General features: G+C 33.4%; 1 protein-coding gene and 1 long non-coding RNA gene across 2 annotated transcripts; one reads left to right on the top strand and one right to left on the bottom strand.

Moving 5' to 3' along the window:
- The first annotated feature begins 283 nt into the window (after positions 1–283).
- On the top strand, positions 284–17281 carry LOC121375641 (histone chaperone asf1b-B-like). The gene is made up of 4 exons (XM_041503195.1): positions 284–466; positions 10473–10588; positions 12945–13121; positions 13621–17281. The coding sequence occupies exons 1-4, from the start codon at positions 358–360 to the stop codon at positions 13942–13944; spliced, it is 726 nt and encodes a 241-aa protein (XP_041359129.1). The 5' UTR covers positions 284–357; the 3' UTR covers positions 13945–17281.
- On the bottom strand, positions 1459–2339 carry LOC121375642. Its single transcript, XR_005958334.1, has 3 exons — positions 2167–2339; positions 1890–2033; positions 1459–1655 (listed from the first exon to the last, which is right to left on the bottom strand). It is a non-coding gene; the product is annotated as an uncharacterized LOC121375642 (long non-coding RNA).
- Positions 17282–18384: the final 1103 nt, after the last annotated feature.

The following is an 18384-nucleotide window of genomic DNA, read 5'->3' as shown; positions in this document are numbered from 1 at the left end:
TTATCTACATTCACCGACCATTTCACCAATACTGACTAAATAGGTAATATACAACTGAAAATAATATATGGGGTCATTTACAAAATTGCATGAAACTCTCAACTTAACTCGTCCGCATTTATGCACGGAAGTGCTATAATCGCTATTCTAGTTTGGTTTTATTTTTTTGAGGATAGTAAACCAATTGTAAAAGGCAACACATTCAGCGTACTTAACATCAAGCCAATCATTTACGTCGTAACATATGTTATTCTAGGTTGCTGACACTAGTCATTGGCGCTAAAATAAAATTGTATTGTTATTATTTCTATTTTGGGGAAAGAAAAAAAAAGTTGTATTCTTATAATAATAATAATAATGTCAAGAGTAAATATTTTAAATGTTAGGGTTTTAGACAACCCTTCTCCCTTTCTTAATCCATTTCAATTTGAAATTACTTTTGAGTGTTTGGATGATCTTCCAGAGGGTAGGTGCTTTTTTTAATTATATGGTAGAATACTGTGTTTTCAAATAACTCTGTTTTCGTGGACCTGGGTCGTTTCGCCTGAAAACAATTTCGCACCCTGTGTTGTTTCGCCCTTAGACCCGTTCGCCCCGGGTTGGTTCGTTTTAAATCTTATACGTACGGAGTCGTTTCGCCCCAAAACTTCGGGCAAAAGTGAGTCGATTCGCCCCGATTATATATTTATTTGTGTAATGTTTTTGTTCGTTCATGGATCACAACTACAGTGGACTGTGATGAACTCTCACCTGGTTTGAACTGCAAAACTAAGCTCAAAACCTCAAACTTTGACCCCACCCTATCCTTATGGTAGACAAAAAGGAAAATGTTTCCCATGAAAACAGTTGTTTTCTTGTGATATATATATGCTATGAGGATAGTATGGAGATTTAAAAAAAAAAACCTGTTAACCTTTTTTCGTTAGCTCCTTTTTTGTTAAAACGTTTTTGTTTTAACTTTTTATTGACAGTTACATCTACGTTGTGTTCATGACGTACATTTTGTTACTGCAATACTGGCACTGAAATAGGCCGGAAAGATATTGTTGCTGCTGTAGTTGTGAGGAGGTGTAACCATGTTGTGGATCAGACCTTTGATATTAAAACTTTTTCCCAATGAACAAATTATAGTGTTATTTTAGTGTTATCGTAGTTTATAACCTTATCGTGTAGTATTAGACAAATTATTAATGACCAGACAGGGAGGAATTAGTGTTATTTTAAAAATATATATATAAGAATACAAAAACAAAGAAAGCAGTGTATATAAATTGTAAGTTTTATTACAAATACAATACAAACAATACACTCAAATCAACAAATAAATATAGCAATATATGGGTGAAGCATAATACTACAGAGTTCGTTTACTACAGACTTCGTTAAAACATTATCTAATCAATCATCACTTTGGCCGTACAGACGGGCACACGTCTTCAAAAAGTTGGTTATGCTAAGGTCTTTCTCCATATAACCATCCCAAGCTTCTCTCGGCTTCTGTTCCAGTTTTGTATATCTGGAATGCGTTTCTCGCTCCAGGTCTTCAGAGGAGACGTTGAGTTGTACCAACTCTGATTCTTTTCTCAACAAGGTAGCCAGTTGGTAGAAACCTAGACCTGCCTGACCTGCCCTTGTATTCAGTCTGTTGTGCCAACCTGCAAATATAAATACATTATATTGTTACATTTAATTCTGTAAACTGTACACGCCAGGTCCTTGCTGCTGGGTCTGAAATGTGTATGTGTATTCATTCATGCATGATTGTAATAAATATAATTAAATTAAATTTTTATTTAAATTTATTCGTTGAAGGTTCCTTCCATGAACCATCTTTTTGCTTTTTGTATAATATTTATATATATATATATTATTGAAAGAAAAAATGTTACCTTAAAGGTTCCATCCATGAACCATCATTTTGCTTGTTGCATAATATTTAGTTGGAATGGAGTAGCAAACACAAAGTGTTAGAAATCGTTCACACGGATGTCTGCTAGAAAAAAATCTTCACAGTGAAGATACTCTGCATTCACCTGTAGAGAAAACAATTCAATTATCAATTTTAAAAATAAATAGAAACATGATTTTAGTCATTGTTGTTTTTTTATTTTGGTTAATTCTGTTAGAAAATTAATTGTTTTCTTATCACATGTACAGCCAATTTACCATGAAAACCAACTCCTTTGGTTCTGCTGGCCTCTGCTTGGACCTGTACCGATTGACTGATCTTTTTAATAGTTTCTGCTTTGGCGCCAGGAACATGTCCTGCTGTATGCTTTCTGTTATCACATCCTCAATAACAGCCATCGCAGGGCAGTAAATCTCATCGTTGCTTTTATCTTCGCCTGTAATTAAATATAAAAACATTATCTCCTGTGATTTTGAAATATTTAAAAAAATAAAATAATGCATACATTGTATATGCAATTTATTACATTGAATAATGATTAATATAGTTCTAGCACACATACCTTTGAAGGTATCTCTGCTTTTAGTGGAAGCTTAAGATCCGCTGGGTGTACATGAGTTTGCGTCCCAGGAGTGAATGTATCTCCCTTTTGACTGACCGTAGTGTGACATCTCACTGTTCTTGAACGAACGTTGCACGTCCACTTGACTGATGACTTATTGACATTCTGCAATACAAAATTGGTTTATTATGACAACATGTGCTGACAGACAATAAAGTAATATTTTGTCTTATGGGAATAATATGTTTAACATCATTATAAGAAATAATTAATTTTCATAGTTACCTTGATGCCAAAGGAATATCCATCGCTGGATATCAACAGACGTCCACCTCGTTTGCTACCAGTATCTAACACCTTAAACGTGATTGCTTCCACAGGCACAATTTGATCGGCAAGATCTGGTTCGTTAATTTAATGAAAGGCCTAAAAACAAATAGCAAATACACACTGAAACAGTGAACCATTAACATGACAACACATCATAACAGTATTTAGTCACAGTGTATTGCATTAATGCGTCTCAATACAAAGGCTGTAGAAAGAAATTTAAATCCACTTACATGTCAACCGGTTCTGCTCTATCGTAGGTCATTCGATGGGATATATCAAATGACACAAGCAACTCTTCATCAATGTTATTCACACTTGTAGATCTAAAGAACAAAATTATTATAATTAATATCCATTTCAGTAAGAAAAATTAGCCATAGCAGCCAAAGAAGAAATTAATAATAAATATTGCTAATATTAAATAATACAATATAATACAATAATAATTATTAAAAAAACACTCAACATTCCATTGTCAATTTCAAAATTTCCAACAGAAAGTGTGCTGTTAACAGAGTTTCGTGGTGGAGTAATCGTCTGTCTTCTTGACACAGTTTGAGATCTAAATAACAATATTTTTGTAATTAATATCCATTTCAGTAAGAATAATAAATAAATAATAATAAATGTAAATAATAATAATAATAACAATAATAATGACATACTATTGCATACGTTGTCGTATTAAAAAAAAAGAAGAATATTACTAAACAAATATCCACCTTTCATCCATTTCGTAGGCTGGTTGCGTACTCGTATTCGGCTCGGAACATCGGGTACTTTCCGCTTGTGGTGTCTGACCGTGAACGGACAAGTCATCATTGTTGTCAGCAAGGCAGTTTTCACATAGAAAATTCAAATCCTCCGTGCCTTGTACAAGTCACCGATAAAAACGTCTGTCTATACCTTAAAACATAAATATTACATTTTAATAAATACACATAAAAAAAATTAACAGTTCTGAAGACTAGGTTTAGTATGCTTTTTAAGGATATCAGGTCATAGGGTTTTACGTTCACATTAATAGTAAGTTATTAACAAAAGACAAAACTTTACTAATTATAACGATGAAGCTGAATTAATCTCTAAAAGTAATATTTTGAAAGAACCATTGCACTTGCCTGTTCCACACACACGGTGCTGCCACTTGTCACAAGAATCGCACTGCAGCGCTTCCTGCCTCGGTCGCACAAAAAGCAAACATGACACACAGGGAAATTGCATTTTAACGAGAAAGTAAATCGAAACATCAAGACAAGAACTGAACTTAGAATATCTGCTGAAGTCAAAACACTGTTGGTCATATTTAAAAACAATTCCCTACTCCTGAATATATAATTTACATGAACTATCCAATGGAATAAGTTTCACATCTGTTGTTATTATAGTTATAACATAATGTTAACAGGATACGGTTACTCGTTTTGGTTTATTTGGGGATTACAACTGGAAAAAAAATTCTGAGTAGAAAAACCTTTTCCAAACCCCCCTAAAACATTGAGAAGTACATTTGATTAAACTAAACAGACATCAATAGCACTTTTTCACAGCAAAGGTATTAAACTGAGCACTGATTGTAGGATAAGCCAACCTGAACTACAGACAACAGTGACTAATTGATACATATTGTATCTCTGAAATGTACAGCCGGCCTCGGACACGCTTCATAGTATGTCATTGTTCTTTTGAGCAAGACCTTTAAATCTTGCGGATGTTTTTGTTTGTTAGTTTTTCAGAGATAAAATTTACATTAACTGAGATTATTTGTCAAGTGTTCAGAGGTAGGCCATTGAGGTTTCTGGTGAATTTTTTAGTGTTAAATCATGGGATTGCGGTAAATGAAATTGAGGATGGGATGGGGTGGGGGTCGATTCCGTTTTATTGAGGGACATGTATTTCTGAACGTGCATTTATGGTATATTCCTCAAATTAACAGCAGGGTTTATAATTATTAAATAACATGGATATATCCACATTAGTTATTTAAACGTGATAGAAATACTATACTATACTAAAAAACAAAAAAACCCTGCAAAACATCCATCATGCGTTTTTCGTTTGTAAATAAATCTTTATATGTGTTAGCTTTCTGTCTTTGGCAATCTAGCTGTTTACCTTCTGTCACCTGGAACTGGGCGAAATCAGACTAGGCCTACTCGCCTATTTTATGTGTACGTTGTGAGAGCAGTGTAATATATATTTAAAAAGATGGAACAAATAAAAACAAAGAAAGGAAATGGTTTATTTTCAGCAGATGTTTCAACCTGAAAAGAAAAAGAAAAATTAATTAGATCTGCTCGAATTTTAGTATAAACCATCTGCGTTTTAGACCAAACTCTGTGGTCACAGGCTTAATCTCTGACTTTCGCCAGTGACTAAGTCTGGGCCAGGAGGGGGAGGGATAAGTTTGAGGTGGGCATATATGATAAAGCAATGAATAAATGTTTTTATTAACAAAATAAAAAAAAAGGGCGAAACGACCCTACATAGGGGCGAACCGACTCCGTTAACAGTACGAATGGACCCGGGTCAAAAGGACACGGGAGAACTAGTAACAGGGGCGAAACGACCTGTTACCGTTCCCTGAATTAAAACCCTTACACTCTTAAGTGTTTAATTGCTATTAGGTACCCACCAATCTAATTACTTTAATATTTTGACATAAAAGACCATGTAAATTCGCTATTGGTGAAATAATGCACTGGGCACAATAAAGCATAGTTCACCAAGGTAAACATCTACAGTCCGTTTTTTTGACATTTACGCCATGAGAATGAAAGTTATAGATTTGCATCCACCGCTGGCATGCCATGAAAGGTACCGCTGAAAATTTTCATTATTTGCACAAAAAAGTCACTTAATGATTATCACACAAATTCAAGTTCCAAATCGTCAATAGTGGTAATGTCTACGAGGTCCTTCGCACCATAACTGCCATCTCCGTCATAAATTCATTGAGCATTGATTTGAATCCTCAAGCAGGAAGCAGTATATTCCATACATTGACGAAAATTGCCGAACTCTTGATGTGTCGACCTCATTTGGACTTGAATCTACTATGGAAATAATAGATCAATAAAAATAATGAATAATGAAAAATGAAAAAAAGCCTCATGTGTTTTTAAAAGTGTTCGGACGCAAATCTGTAACTTTCATTCTCTTGGCCTTATTGGACCTGCAATGTTTACAACTTCTATGGCCGACACAAGCGTGCACTTTCCGCACAGATTTCAGGCGGAATCGATAAAATCATGGAATTAATTATTTCATGGTGAAATATGAGCTCTATGTAATAACAAATATAAACACTTACTGTATAAAGAAAACCTCCCGAGTTACGTTTTACGTATAAATAGACATTTTGTCCAAATAGTAATCCTGCATTAATCCAGTTTTCAGTTACGAACAAAATCTCGAATATTCCCGCCGGCCATTAATTATGAGCATATTTGAAAACTGTTGGTGGAATCGGATTATTTTTGTTATTATTCGGGTTCACGAGTTTCTTCCACGATATTTAATGGAATATCACGTTTAATAAAAATAATAATAAAAATCTTTTTTTTAAAACAATTAATAAATAATAAATTAATTAATAATAACAACTAAATAATATAATACAAAATTAATTAATTAATACTTAATAAATAATATAATAATAAATTACTGAATAATGTTAGTAATTATAATAAATAAATAACATAATTAATAAATTAATTATTGATTTAATAATAATAATAAATTAATTAATTAATTATTAACTAAATATAAACATGCTTTTTTTATTTATAAATGTTTCCTTTACACAGACACACACACACACTTATATACACACAACAGAGAGGGGTTGGGGGAGACAGACATAGAGGGATGAAACGGGGTGGTAAGAGATCACGCAGTTGCTTGTTTCTTGTTGTTTTCTTGTTAATGTGCATTATCTGTAATTAATGTGCATTATTTGTAATTTAGTGTGCTTACCCGTATTTAACACACATTGGTACGAGGCAGTTAATGTTCAAATGGTTAAGTAGGAATCAAAGTACACTTCAGTTTAGCCGATGTGCAGACAGGTACAAGACAGTTATCACAAGCAGCAGTTGTCACCAAGTCACAGTTATACATTAATTATTACAATCAGTGTTCATATGGTTGCAAGGCGATCCTCAACAACACAGTTAATGTTAAATTAGGTAAGTAGGAATAAATTATCACTAACAGCAGTTGTCATCAACAGTATGGATGAAACACATCAGTGCAATTCAACTTCACATGGTTGGGAGGCTATGGTAGCAACTCTTAATGTTTTCCACTCCTATTATTGAAAGGTAACATATCACAGGTGACATTTACTACCACGTATCCATGATGTAATTTACAAATTTAGAAAGTTCTCAATTCCAAATTTAATTTTATCTTGGCAGGGACATTGAGCAATGCAGGTAGAACAACATTTGCATCTAGCGCATTTGCAAATAGCATTTGTATCACATTGTCCACATTGTGTATCACCACCAATATCACTGGTGATACCTTCAAATTTATTCATCACAACTGCACGAATACAAACGTGATTTGCATTCCGAACAAACTCTGCCAATTTTTTTTCTGTGGTTTTTAAGGACAGAGTAAAAGGGTCGTATACGGTCATGGCATAACCTCTCCTTCCAATTCGTGCACATCTGCCAACTTGCCAGTATGACCACATCGATTTTGGGGCACCAGCATGGACGATTATGTCTACGTCAGGTATATCGAGGCCCATGCCTAGCGCAACTGTCGCTATGAGGCATCTGATGTTACTGTTTTCAGACTTTAATGTGTCAATGAAAATCATAACATTTTAGATTTACATGTATAAAATATTTTCAATGGCCAGTTTAACTTTCTTATTGTCTGTTTCCCCATTTCTTTGTGCGTCTATTTGCCTTTTACCAGAACTTGCTATAAAGATTAATATAAATATTATGAAAGATTAATGAAACTATTATAATGAATGATTTTTTAGGTTGGGGGTTGTGCAGGTTAATTATAAGAAATTTATAATATATATTATATATATTTTTTAATTGAATAAAAATCCTAAAATAACTAATAACCAGTAATTATAGCTAAAAAAAAAAAAAAAAAAAAAAAGAAGAGTAAAAATTAATAATAAATAATTAAATAAAACCCTTAAAATAATTACTAATGACTTGCAATGATAATTAAACTAATTTTTTTATTTATTTTTTTTAAAGAGAGAAAAACCTTTGTAAGCAATGGCCTGTAATAATAATAATTAAAAAAAAAAATACTAAAGGAAATAATAATTTTTAAAAAAGTAAATACATGAAGGCCTTAAAATAAGTAATGACCTGTACTGACAATCATTATTTTTAAAAATAATAGTAATAAATAATAATACACCCTAAAACTCTAATGTGATAATATTAATAATGCATATAATGCAACCCACACAAAGCACATACAGGGGACAATATTTCGAAATCTGAAGGAACCGAAGTCGGTTCACGTGGTTTTTACCTAGGTAACCAATTGTTCGTTTACGTGAATTATATTTGCGTAACCCGTGGGTTACCTGATCAGTTACCTCAAAATTACGTTGAAATTATATTTTAAATACATAGTTTTTAGCTGAAACATAACTTAAAACAAATACAAAAGTAAACATTTTAACAAAAAATAATGTCTTTAATGTTTGCTAAAGTTAACAATATTATAAAAAGAACTGAATATCAGCCCCAGTACTGAAACAAAATACAGGGACGTAGCCAGAAGTTTTCTTAGCATTACGCACACCAAAGGCGTGCCTGAGCGGGGATATTCGGGGGGCCTGCCCCTGTGAAAATTTTGAAACTCAGGATGCCTGTAGATGCAATCTGAGCCTTTTCGGAGGCCTTTTTTTTTTTTTTTTTTTTTTTTAATCTATTTTTTTCGAGTCAATTTTAAGAGGATATTTTATAGCACAATTACAAACAGCCTCGACCTATTCCCAGATTTTGTTTTTGCATTACGCACATACGTATTGTGCGTAATGGGCGCTACGCCTTTGAAATATATACATAATTATTTGGACAGATTCCTTTTTGCAGTGGTTATGCTACTTTCACTTTATCGATGGTTTAAGGACCTTATTTCTCTAAAAATGGATAATAAATAAAAATTACATTAATTGTTGGAAACCAAATCTAGCTATCGCATCACCTTAACTGAACCATGATGGAGTGAAATCCATGTCATCCCTCTCGGCAATTTTAATTTTTGAATTATGGACCATTGCCATAATTCAATTATTTTTACGAAATGTCATTAATAAATGGAGTATGGTGGTTATGAAGAAAGTTGTATAAAGTACATTTAGGGACAAATCAAATTATATTTGTTCAGGTAATACTTTGTTAGACCATTAAATAGGCCAGTGGTCTGTGACAATATGCCTTTAAAGCTCATTATGCGATGTTAGTATTTTTCAATTTTTCTGACACTTTTGGATTCCTGTTTACGTTAAAACTGTTTTTAATGTGTAAAATTATAGGCAATCCAATATTATGCCTACATATAGTCCTTTAGAGATAAAATAGCAGCAGATAATTTAGCCGTCTCCAGCGGTCTGAGCACATTTCTTCAAAAGGTATTGTACTTAATATTTTTGTCTAAAATTTATTAAAATATGTTGTTGTACGTGTTGAAAGAATTTTTTTGGGGTATGATGCTATGAAATTGAATACAACCACAGTCAACAAGGGATGTTGGGGGCCACTTCCCAGAAAGAAAATAGGTTAAGTTTAGGGTTATGGTTAAAAAATCATACAATAATGATAAGACTTAGAGTAATTAATTTTGTCAAAAGGTTAACTTTAAAAAAAAAATCAGCAAATTGTTTTGGGTATGGCGCCATACCCGTTTTACCCTCTGGCAGAAACCCTGGCAGTCTCATCCCATTTTAGCAGACATCAGAGTAATTAATACTCGATTATTTTTAATTGTACTGTCTGGTGCAGTGCAAAATACTTTCAGCATCAGACAAATCTCAGATACTCATTATGGTTTCCGCCTTTGATTTTTTATCAATGCACTTTAATAATAAAATACTGACACATCAAGAGTAAAATAGTAGAAACAGCTAAATCAGTTATGACCTATTAAATCTCCAACTGAGGATGAAATATTACATGACAGGACACAAAAGACAGAATGATCATGTGACAAATTTGGCACCAAATAAGTGTTGTTTTTTCAGCCATAGATTGCTAACCCTGTAAAAATTAAATATTTTTATTGCTAATATAACTTTTATTGTGTGTATGAAATGGATAGTGGCATGGGACATAATAGAGGCTGTTAAAAGTACTGGATATGTAACAGTAAGCTACTGAACCCAACAAGTTTTTTTGACAGTTGCATATCCATACATGTCGATCGGCCAAGGCTTGTTTCATTTGATGTTGATTGTGCAAACTGAGATTTAAAAAAAATCAATTTGGGGGGGGGGGGGGGTGCATTTTGAAATAGAGGAATGAGTAGAAAACAAATTAAAAATGGGAAAATTTACTCACTGGTTTTTTTTTTCTTTGCTTTGGTTCAACTTCCACTCTTGATTTTCTCTGAATTTTATTAAATGTTATTTGTGACCTTAAGTTTCTTATGGATTTTAAATTTTATTTCCAGATTTGGAATGGAAGATAATATATGTTGGTTCAGCAGAAAGCATGCAGCATGACCAACTACTTGATTCCGTTCTTGTAGGCCCCATTCCAGCAGGAAGTCACATGTTTGTTTTTCAGGTAATATAAATAGCCATTCACAATAGCCATTGTGAACCAAACTTGTGAAAGTAATTTTGTATAAATGTTTTATAACTTAAATATCATTGTCCAGATGGACCTCAGTAATGTTAAAGTTTATTTTAACGATACCACTAGAGCACGTTGAGTAATTGATCATCGGTTATTGGATATCCAAACAATTGGTAATTCAGACTCATAGTCATCAGGAAACCTGCTACATTTTTCTATTAGCAGCAAGGGATCTTTTATATGCACTTTCCCACAGACAAGAAAGCATGTATACCACAGCTTTGACCAGTTGTGGTGCACTGGTTGGAACGAGAAAAACAAATCATTTGAATAGATTCACCAAGCTGGTTTGATCAGGACTGCTATGCAAGCACCGTAACCTTTAGACTACTGAATTAATTTTTGACAAAAACCATGTTGAGTGGGTACAAGTTTATAATTTTTACTCGCATATATTCACAAAAACAAAAACCTAAAGATACAGGAAGCTGAGTTGTCTTCTGTTTCCTGTTGTACAAGTCTTTCCATTGAGTGTTGTGTGCAAAACGGTGGGTAATATCAATTGGGGAATGCACTGTATACAGTGTACAATATGTCGACTGGCGCAACATCGGTAGTCAGAAGGTTAAGCCACTGCTAGACCTGGGCGGTATTGAAATTTGAGGTTCGGTATCAGTATTTTGGGAGCAATTTATGTCGGTATCGGTACAGTATTTGGTATGGACACAATACCAGTACCAATATTGAGCAGCATTTTCGGTTTACTGTTGACTTAAATGCATGCCTGAGTTTAAGCTCACCCGCTAATTTCATCTAAATAAAATTAAATTCCATACACAATCATGACAAGGCTCTGATTTATACCCAACCCATTTTGCATTAGTCAGATATATTGTTAAGCACTAAATGACAGGAAACATTTTTCAATACCAAGATTTCTGTATTTTGAAATTTGCTCGGTATGGTAAATCGGTATTGACATGATATCAATACCGAACGGTACATACGGTATATATGCCTATTGTACGGTATACTGCCTAGCTCTAGCAAGTGCTCAACTGACTGAGCTGAATCCTGTCGTTTACCCTGGGAATGATTTCAGATTTTATGGTGAATACTTTTTTCAGTTATGTGTCCTGTGATCACTGGTAATGATTGGAAATTGGTTGGTTACATGGTAATGCACAATAGACTTTCGGTACTGTGGTTTAGCTGTCATGCTACTGGAAACATTTGCTTCCCTGAAATCTGAAGGCCTGCAAAAATTGTGTTATTTGTAAATGCATGAACCTGGCAACTAGTAGCGATGCGATACGGATCGCCATGTTGGATTTTCTAAATTACAAACCCAATATTCAGTTTTAGAGTTGTCAAAAACATATGAATCGACACTAAGATCATTGAAATCGGTTATTTCTATCATTTTTAGTGTTCGCACCTCAAAAAACTGTGGCCATTTTGAAAAATGGCGGCCATCTTAAAAATAGTGCCCGGATGAGTGGGCACCCCTTCTGAGATTGAAGTCATATATGTTACCTTCAATCCCTGAAAGTTTCATAAAATCTTCATAATATGCAGTTTTCTTATGAAAATTGGTATCTGGGAGCTGGACTATTATCGGTTTGATTCCACCGATGTAATGGTCGATTAAAATCCATAATCGTTTGTATGGAAAAAATTTAACTAATTGGTACCCCAATTTAGATGATTAAATTAATGTAAATTATCTAAATATGTTAAGATTGGTGTTTGTTTTCATGTGGACATAATGCCATAAAGAAAAAAGACATAAAATAGTTATTAAAGATAAAAGTGTTCAATTAGTACGATCTCTCCCAGTGAACATGACAATAGATGCACGGTCTTTATATTTCAAATCCTTCTTATGTTCATATAATGTTAATCGATGTGTAATTCAGGGCTTCTAGAATTTTTATAAAATCCACTAGCCATGGGATCAGTGATTTTAAAAATGTACTAGCCATAATTAAAAAATCACTAGCCCTACTTTAGTTAAATACAATTTTACTAAATAATTGTAACAATCGGATATGTCGCCTAAAGAGGGAGAAAAGAGCTTAAAAATACGATGGGGCAGGATATTCATATTTACAAAATAGACTTAGCTGCAACATTTGACAAAAATTTGACTAGCCTTCGGGCGTGGCAATAGTAGTTATGTACTAGCCCAACATTGAATATCACTAACCATGGGCGTGGGGCTACCATAATCTAGAAACCCTGTACAGTAATTGAAGGTTGATCGTTCGGTGCAGACTGATTATAACTGATCAATGATCAATAATGAAATTCCAAACCGATTCCCGATTCATTTTTTTTTCAGGCTTCACCACCAGATATTGCCAAAATTCCTCTAGCTGACGTTGTCGGAGTCACTGTGGTGTTACTGACTTGTTCGTATCTCAATCAGGAATTCATACGAGTTGGCTACTATGTCAGCAACACTTACGATGATTTGGAGTTGCAGGAAAATCCTCCAAATACGCCATTGTTTGAAAAGGTATTTTAGTCAAGGGCAATTTCATCAGTATTTAGAGGGGATGATGATAATTTTATTACCCGCTCTCTCCTCCAAACCACCCCAAACCCTTTCCTGTCCTGGACAGAGGAGCCGGTATAAGTTGACACCTGCTCCCATGACAGGCATGTGCTACAACAAATTGCTCTGAATGTGCATGTTAAGCCCTATGACCTGACCTGACCTAATTTTATTACGGTGAGCTGAAAATCACTCTTTAAGTGATGTCAGGCGAGCAGTCATGTGAAGCTGCAAATGCAATTCATTAAAAGATTTTATTGCAAGGCGATTAATTTGCAATTCTCTTAAAACTTTCCAGGAGAGTGTATGCTATATATATATATATATATATATATATATATATATATTATTAACTATTATCATTGTTATTTATGAAACAACTGACATTTGTGGCTTTTAGTACGCTTTAACATTAAAATATTTTCCTAACTGCATTTGTATTTGTTTTGCTTCTTTGCAGTTGCAAAGAAACATTTTGGCAAACGATGTCAGAGTAACCAAATTCCGAATAGATTGGAATGACACAAAGTCTGTTGAAAACGGAAGCGCTGACGATATTAAGGAAAATGGGAAGTCTGAAGTTATTGCGAATGGTGAAAACGTGCCGCCCCTTGAGAACACAGAATCCACCTCCAACCAACTGCCGGTTGTCAACCACGTAGCTGCGTTTAAAGACTGTGAAAGCAACAGCGTTGGTGGTGGGATGATCACGGATTACCAAATGAAGACAGAGACTAAAACGGATGTTAAGACGGAGGTTCAAGAAGACGTCATGGAAACATAATGCTTTGTAACAAACTTAGGAAACATCCAAGTGCAGCTCTGTACTCTTCAAACGGTAGCACCGAAGCTTTGCAGCATTCAAAATTCAGGGTACAAAATAATGACACAATTGTGTAGTGGTTACACAACTTAAATTCAACACAATGCCAACAAGATGTTTATTTACAATAAATTTTGGTGTCATTAACAAAACTTAAAAAACCAAATATAGTGCCATGACTAACCAGCTTAGTTTGGGTCATTCTAACATCATGAACAAATTATTTAAGGCTTATTTTGTACATAATTTTACATGTTTCAAAATTGGATTGGAAACAGAAATTGCCAGAAAAGAAAATTGAAAGCCAAAGAAACATTGTCAATGAAACTAATTGAAATGTCACTTTAACACAATAATTGAACACAATCTTTCACTCTATATCGGTATGATAATTATTTTAAAATTTTAGTCAGTTGATGAAAAAGCTGACCATATTTAAAATTTAGAAATGTGCTTACAAGTTAAAGTGACCTTCCTTGGTTGGAATTTAAAACCATCTATTTAAAATGTTATCTGTACAAAGTGTTTTTATTGTGTAATTGATAATAATGTTTATAGCATATATCTCTTCTACAGTAGCAAAAACATTTGTATTGTGCCAATCATTAATTGAAAGTTACATTGTGTATTAGTGATTTATTTACACCCAATGACTTTTCTCTGGGTTTTTTTTTTCTTTCTGTTTTTAAAACCAAAACATATATTTTGGTAGCATACATTTTTTTAAGAACCCTAAATAATTTATTTATTTTGATGAAAACATGTCAGAAAATATGAATCATTAAAAAAAATTATGCTGGTTAAAATATATAATTTAATCAGTATATCACCTTTTATTTCATTGAAATAATCCTTAGTGTTTGTATGACCAGAGAGTGCAAAGCCTGTTAAGTGTACAATATTTAAGTCCCTGTTTATGAAAAATCAACTGTTTTACACTACAAATTATGATGACAGGAAGTGAGTTGAATAAGTGGACTTGTTGAAGGCAGGTTCGCATGGCTGTTAACCTGATAACCAATAAATATTGCATATATATATTTGCGTGTGTGTGTGTGTGTGTATATATATATATATAGATAGATATATATTTAATTAGCCCCAATAATACTTTATTCAAATAACTACTTGGTCATATCTGAGTTTTTGTCAATATTTATATATATATTTATATATATATTTAAATAATTCCAGACTTCAGTAGTTCTTCATCGTTTTATTGCTACAGCTCTGTTTCGTATGGTCAAATAATGACCACACTTATTTATATATATATTTATATATTTATAACTATATAACTGAATTATAGCTAAGTAGCCAAAAATAGGAAAAACAGCATCTTTCATTTTTAGCAATAAATGTTAGATGTTTAAAATGTGAATGAATGAATGAATGTTTAACGACACCCCAGCACGAAAAATACATCGGCTATTGGGTGTCAAACTATGGTAATGCAAACTAATAGTGATGATCAACATCAATATAAAAATTCAAGATTTAAATAAAAACGGTGTAAAGAACTGCAAAAATACAAATATCACTGATAGATACTGACTTTTACTCAAGGTAAACAAGGGGGTTTGTGCTGTATTGGCCATTCTCAAAGCAAATGTTACACACCTGCACTACGGTGAGGTTACAGCACGCGTAGGGGGTTTAAAATGTGAGGAAATTGGTTTATAATGGTATGTTAGCTGAAAATGAATATATAATATACACTACACATACTGTATATGTCATGTCACATAATCCATACCATTTTATTTCCCTGACATGTTTCAACTGATGGATCAAATCCCCTGGGTGGACCCATTTGGGGTTTTTTAACAGCCATGTGATCCTGCCTTTAAATACAAGATTGTTTCTTGCTGTTTTGTTGACTGATTTTATTTGTAATGTGCTGAGCATGATGCACAATTTTGTCTTTCCTGTGATAATAAAGGGAAAATGATTAGTTTTTCCCTTGAAATTTGTCACGGCATGGTAGTCTAAACACCTTTGAGCCATTTTCAAAAAAACAAAAATTGAAATAAGAATTAGTGTACCGGTACTTGTTTTAATAAATTATTGTCAAAATATATTACAGCAATATTTTATTAATTAATAATAAATATTTTGAGTTTAATAAAGGCAGTTTTAGAATTAATTATTGAAAAAGGTTTGTTTAATCTCAGGGCAGCATGGCACTGATTACGGCAAGATGGTGCTAGACTACTGAGGCATGGTGCCGCACCATGCTAAAACAAGCTAGGGAAAACAGTAGACAGTGATGTAAATATTTAGAATTTAGCTGTTTCTCAGAAACTTAAAATGTTACCTCATAATAAACTTAATACTGATACTCATCAGGCCCCTGGATTTCACGGAAATTATTGTTTCGGAAAAAAACATGGAACTGAAAGTGTGTATTCTTTTTTCGTTATTGTGATTATTTCAAATGGGTTTTGGTGTTTACTGGAGACGGAATTGAAAAAGTGTTTGCCATAAATTTGAAATCCCCAAGAACCTGCTCATGTATAAAGTAGCATTACTCCTATCCACATCCTTGTGTTAGGATTATTATATACGTGGTAACATATTATGTATAAAGTAGCATCACTCCTATCAACATCCTTGTGTCAGGATTATTATACATTTTACGTATTATGCATAAAGTGGCATCACTCCTATCAACATCCTTGTGTTAGGATTATTATACATTTTACGTATTATGCATAAAGTGGCATCACTCCTATCAACATCCTTGTGTTAGGATTATTATACATTTTACGTATTATGCATAAAGTGGCATCACTCCTATCAACATCCTTGTGTTAGGATTATTATACATTTTACGTATTATGCATAAAGTGGCATCACTCCTATCAACATCCTTGTGTTAGGATTATTATACATTTTACGTATTATGCATAAAGTGGCATCACTCCCATCAACATCCTTGTGTTAGGATTATTATACATGTTTACGTGTAGTTCGGTTTCTATGAAACTAAAACCTTAGCCAAATATCATACACATATTAAACATAAGGGAATATCACGTTTGTACCTATTCAAATGTTAAGTCATACAATTCATACCTGACCACCCCCACCCCCCCACCCCCACCCCCCAAAAAAAATGTGGTGCACTTGTTAAGTTATATATAATATTACCATGCATAACTTTAGTTCCTGACCATCTTTACTCACACTTTTCACACATTTAATTCATATTTTGTATTACATGTTACTGTTAGTGTTTAACATGTTACTGTTAGTGTTTAACATGATTTGCAAATAAATATACTTGTGCTTCTTTTTCTCATTTTATGTTCACAAATTTTTCGCATAAATGAACAGCAATTTAATCATTTAAATTCATAGTTATTCACCGACACAAACTAATGTTGCTGTAAAACTTGTTCATTAAGAAAAGGCTAATATGATGTGTACAGAGTGTTCGTTGGTAGGTGGCCTGTAACAGTTTTCGGAGGATAATGCAACCTTCACTATCATCTACTTTTGATGCTAAGGTTATAATGCACCTCACTTATCTGCTCCCACTATATATAGCCACCCACTTTTCTCAAACAGCATCTTACATTCAAAGATAACAATCACCCATTAATGCATGCTCGCCAGCATGCACAGACATGTCTGTACTGTATATAATATTAATACCTGCAAGCATTCGTACGTATCTATTCACACATACATGAGACAAGCACACTCAAACGACAAAGATACAGAAGATATGTTCCCTGTCTTGGTTAATGTTATGTACAAATGATATCCATCTTGGTCATAATCATTTGTTGTTCATGTTTACGTGGTTTACACCATCCTTGTTTAATGTGCTATTCATTGTACGTTATTGTTATATATACATGTCTGTTCTCAAATGTATGACGTTGTGCTATTTTCATTCAATTCTGTACTTTCATATTTCTTGTAATATGTAAATATGCTTACATACAGGTGATATGTAGTGTGTGTGTGTGTATATATATACACCAGGAAATAAATCAAGCACCACCTGAATTGTATTGCAGTGAAAAAGGCGATTAGAAGTAGTTGTGTGAACTGACGAGGTTTAGACCAGATATTGAGAGGTTTTACATATTCTATATCTAACTGGGCATTTACCGAGAGTGCATGAATAAATGACTTTTGAGAAGCACATCAGTGTGATTCCAGCTTCATTGTTAATTACCATACTGTTTCATGCATATTTATGGTTTTTCTGTCTTTTCCCTAGGATACATTAAATATTGATGTAATGACTGTCTTATTTGCCAGTGTCCGAGATTAAAAATTTTGGGCAGTATCCCAGTTGGATACTAACATTTCAAAATATGGTATCCCACCTAAGAATTTACTATCCCACTTAAATGAAATTCATAAATAACATAACAAACTTGC

Source organism: Gigantopelta aegis, chromosome 6, assembly GCF_016097555.1.
Source record: "Gigantopelta aegis isolate Gae_Host chromosome 6, Gae_host_genome, whole genome shotgun sequence".
Classification (NCBI taxonomy): domain Eukaryota; kingdom Metazoa; phylum Mollusca; class Gastropoda; order Neomphalida; family Peltospiridae; genus Gigantopelta; species Gigantopelta aegis.
Note: the sequence above shows the minus strand (reverse complement) of the source record. Positions and strands in the feature narration are given on the sequence as shown.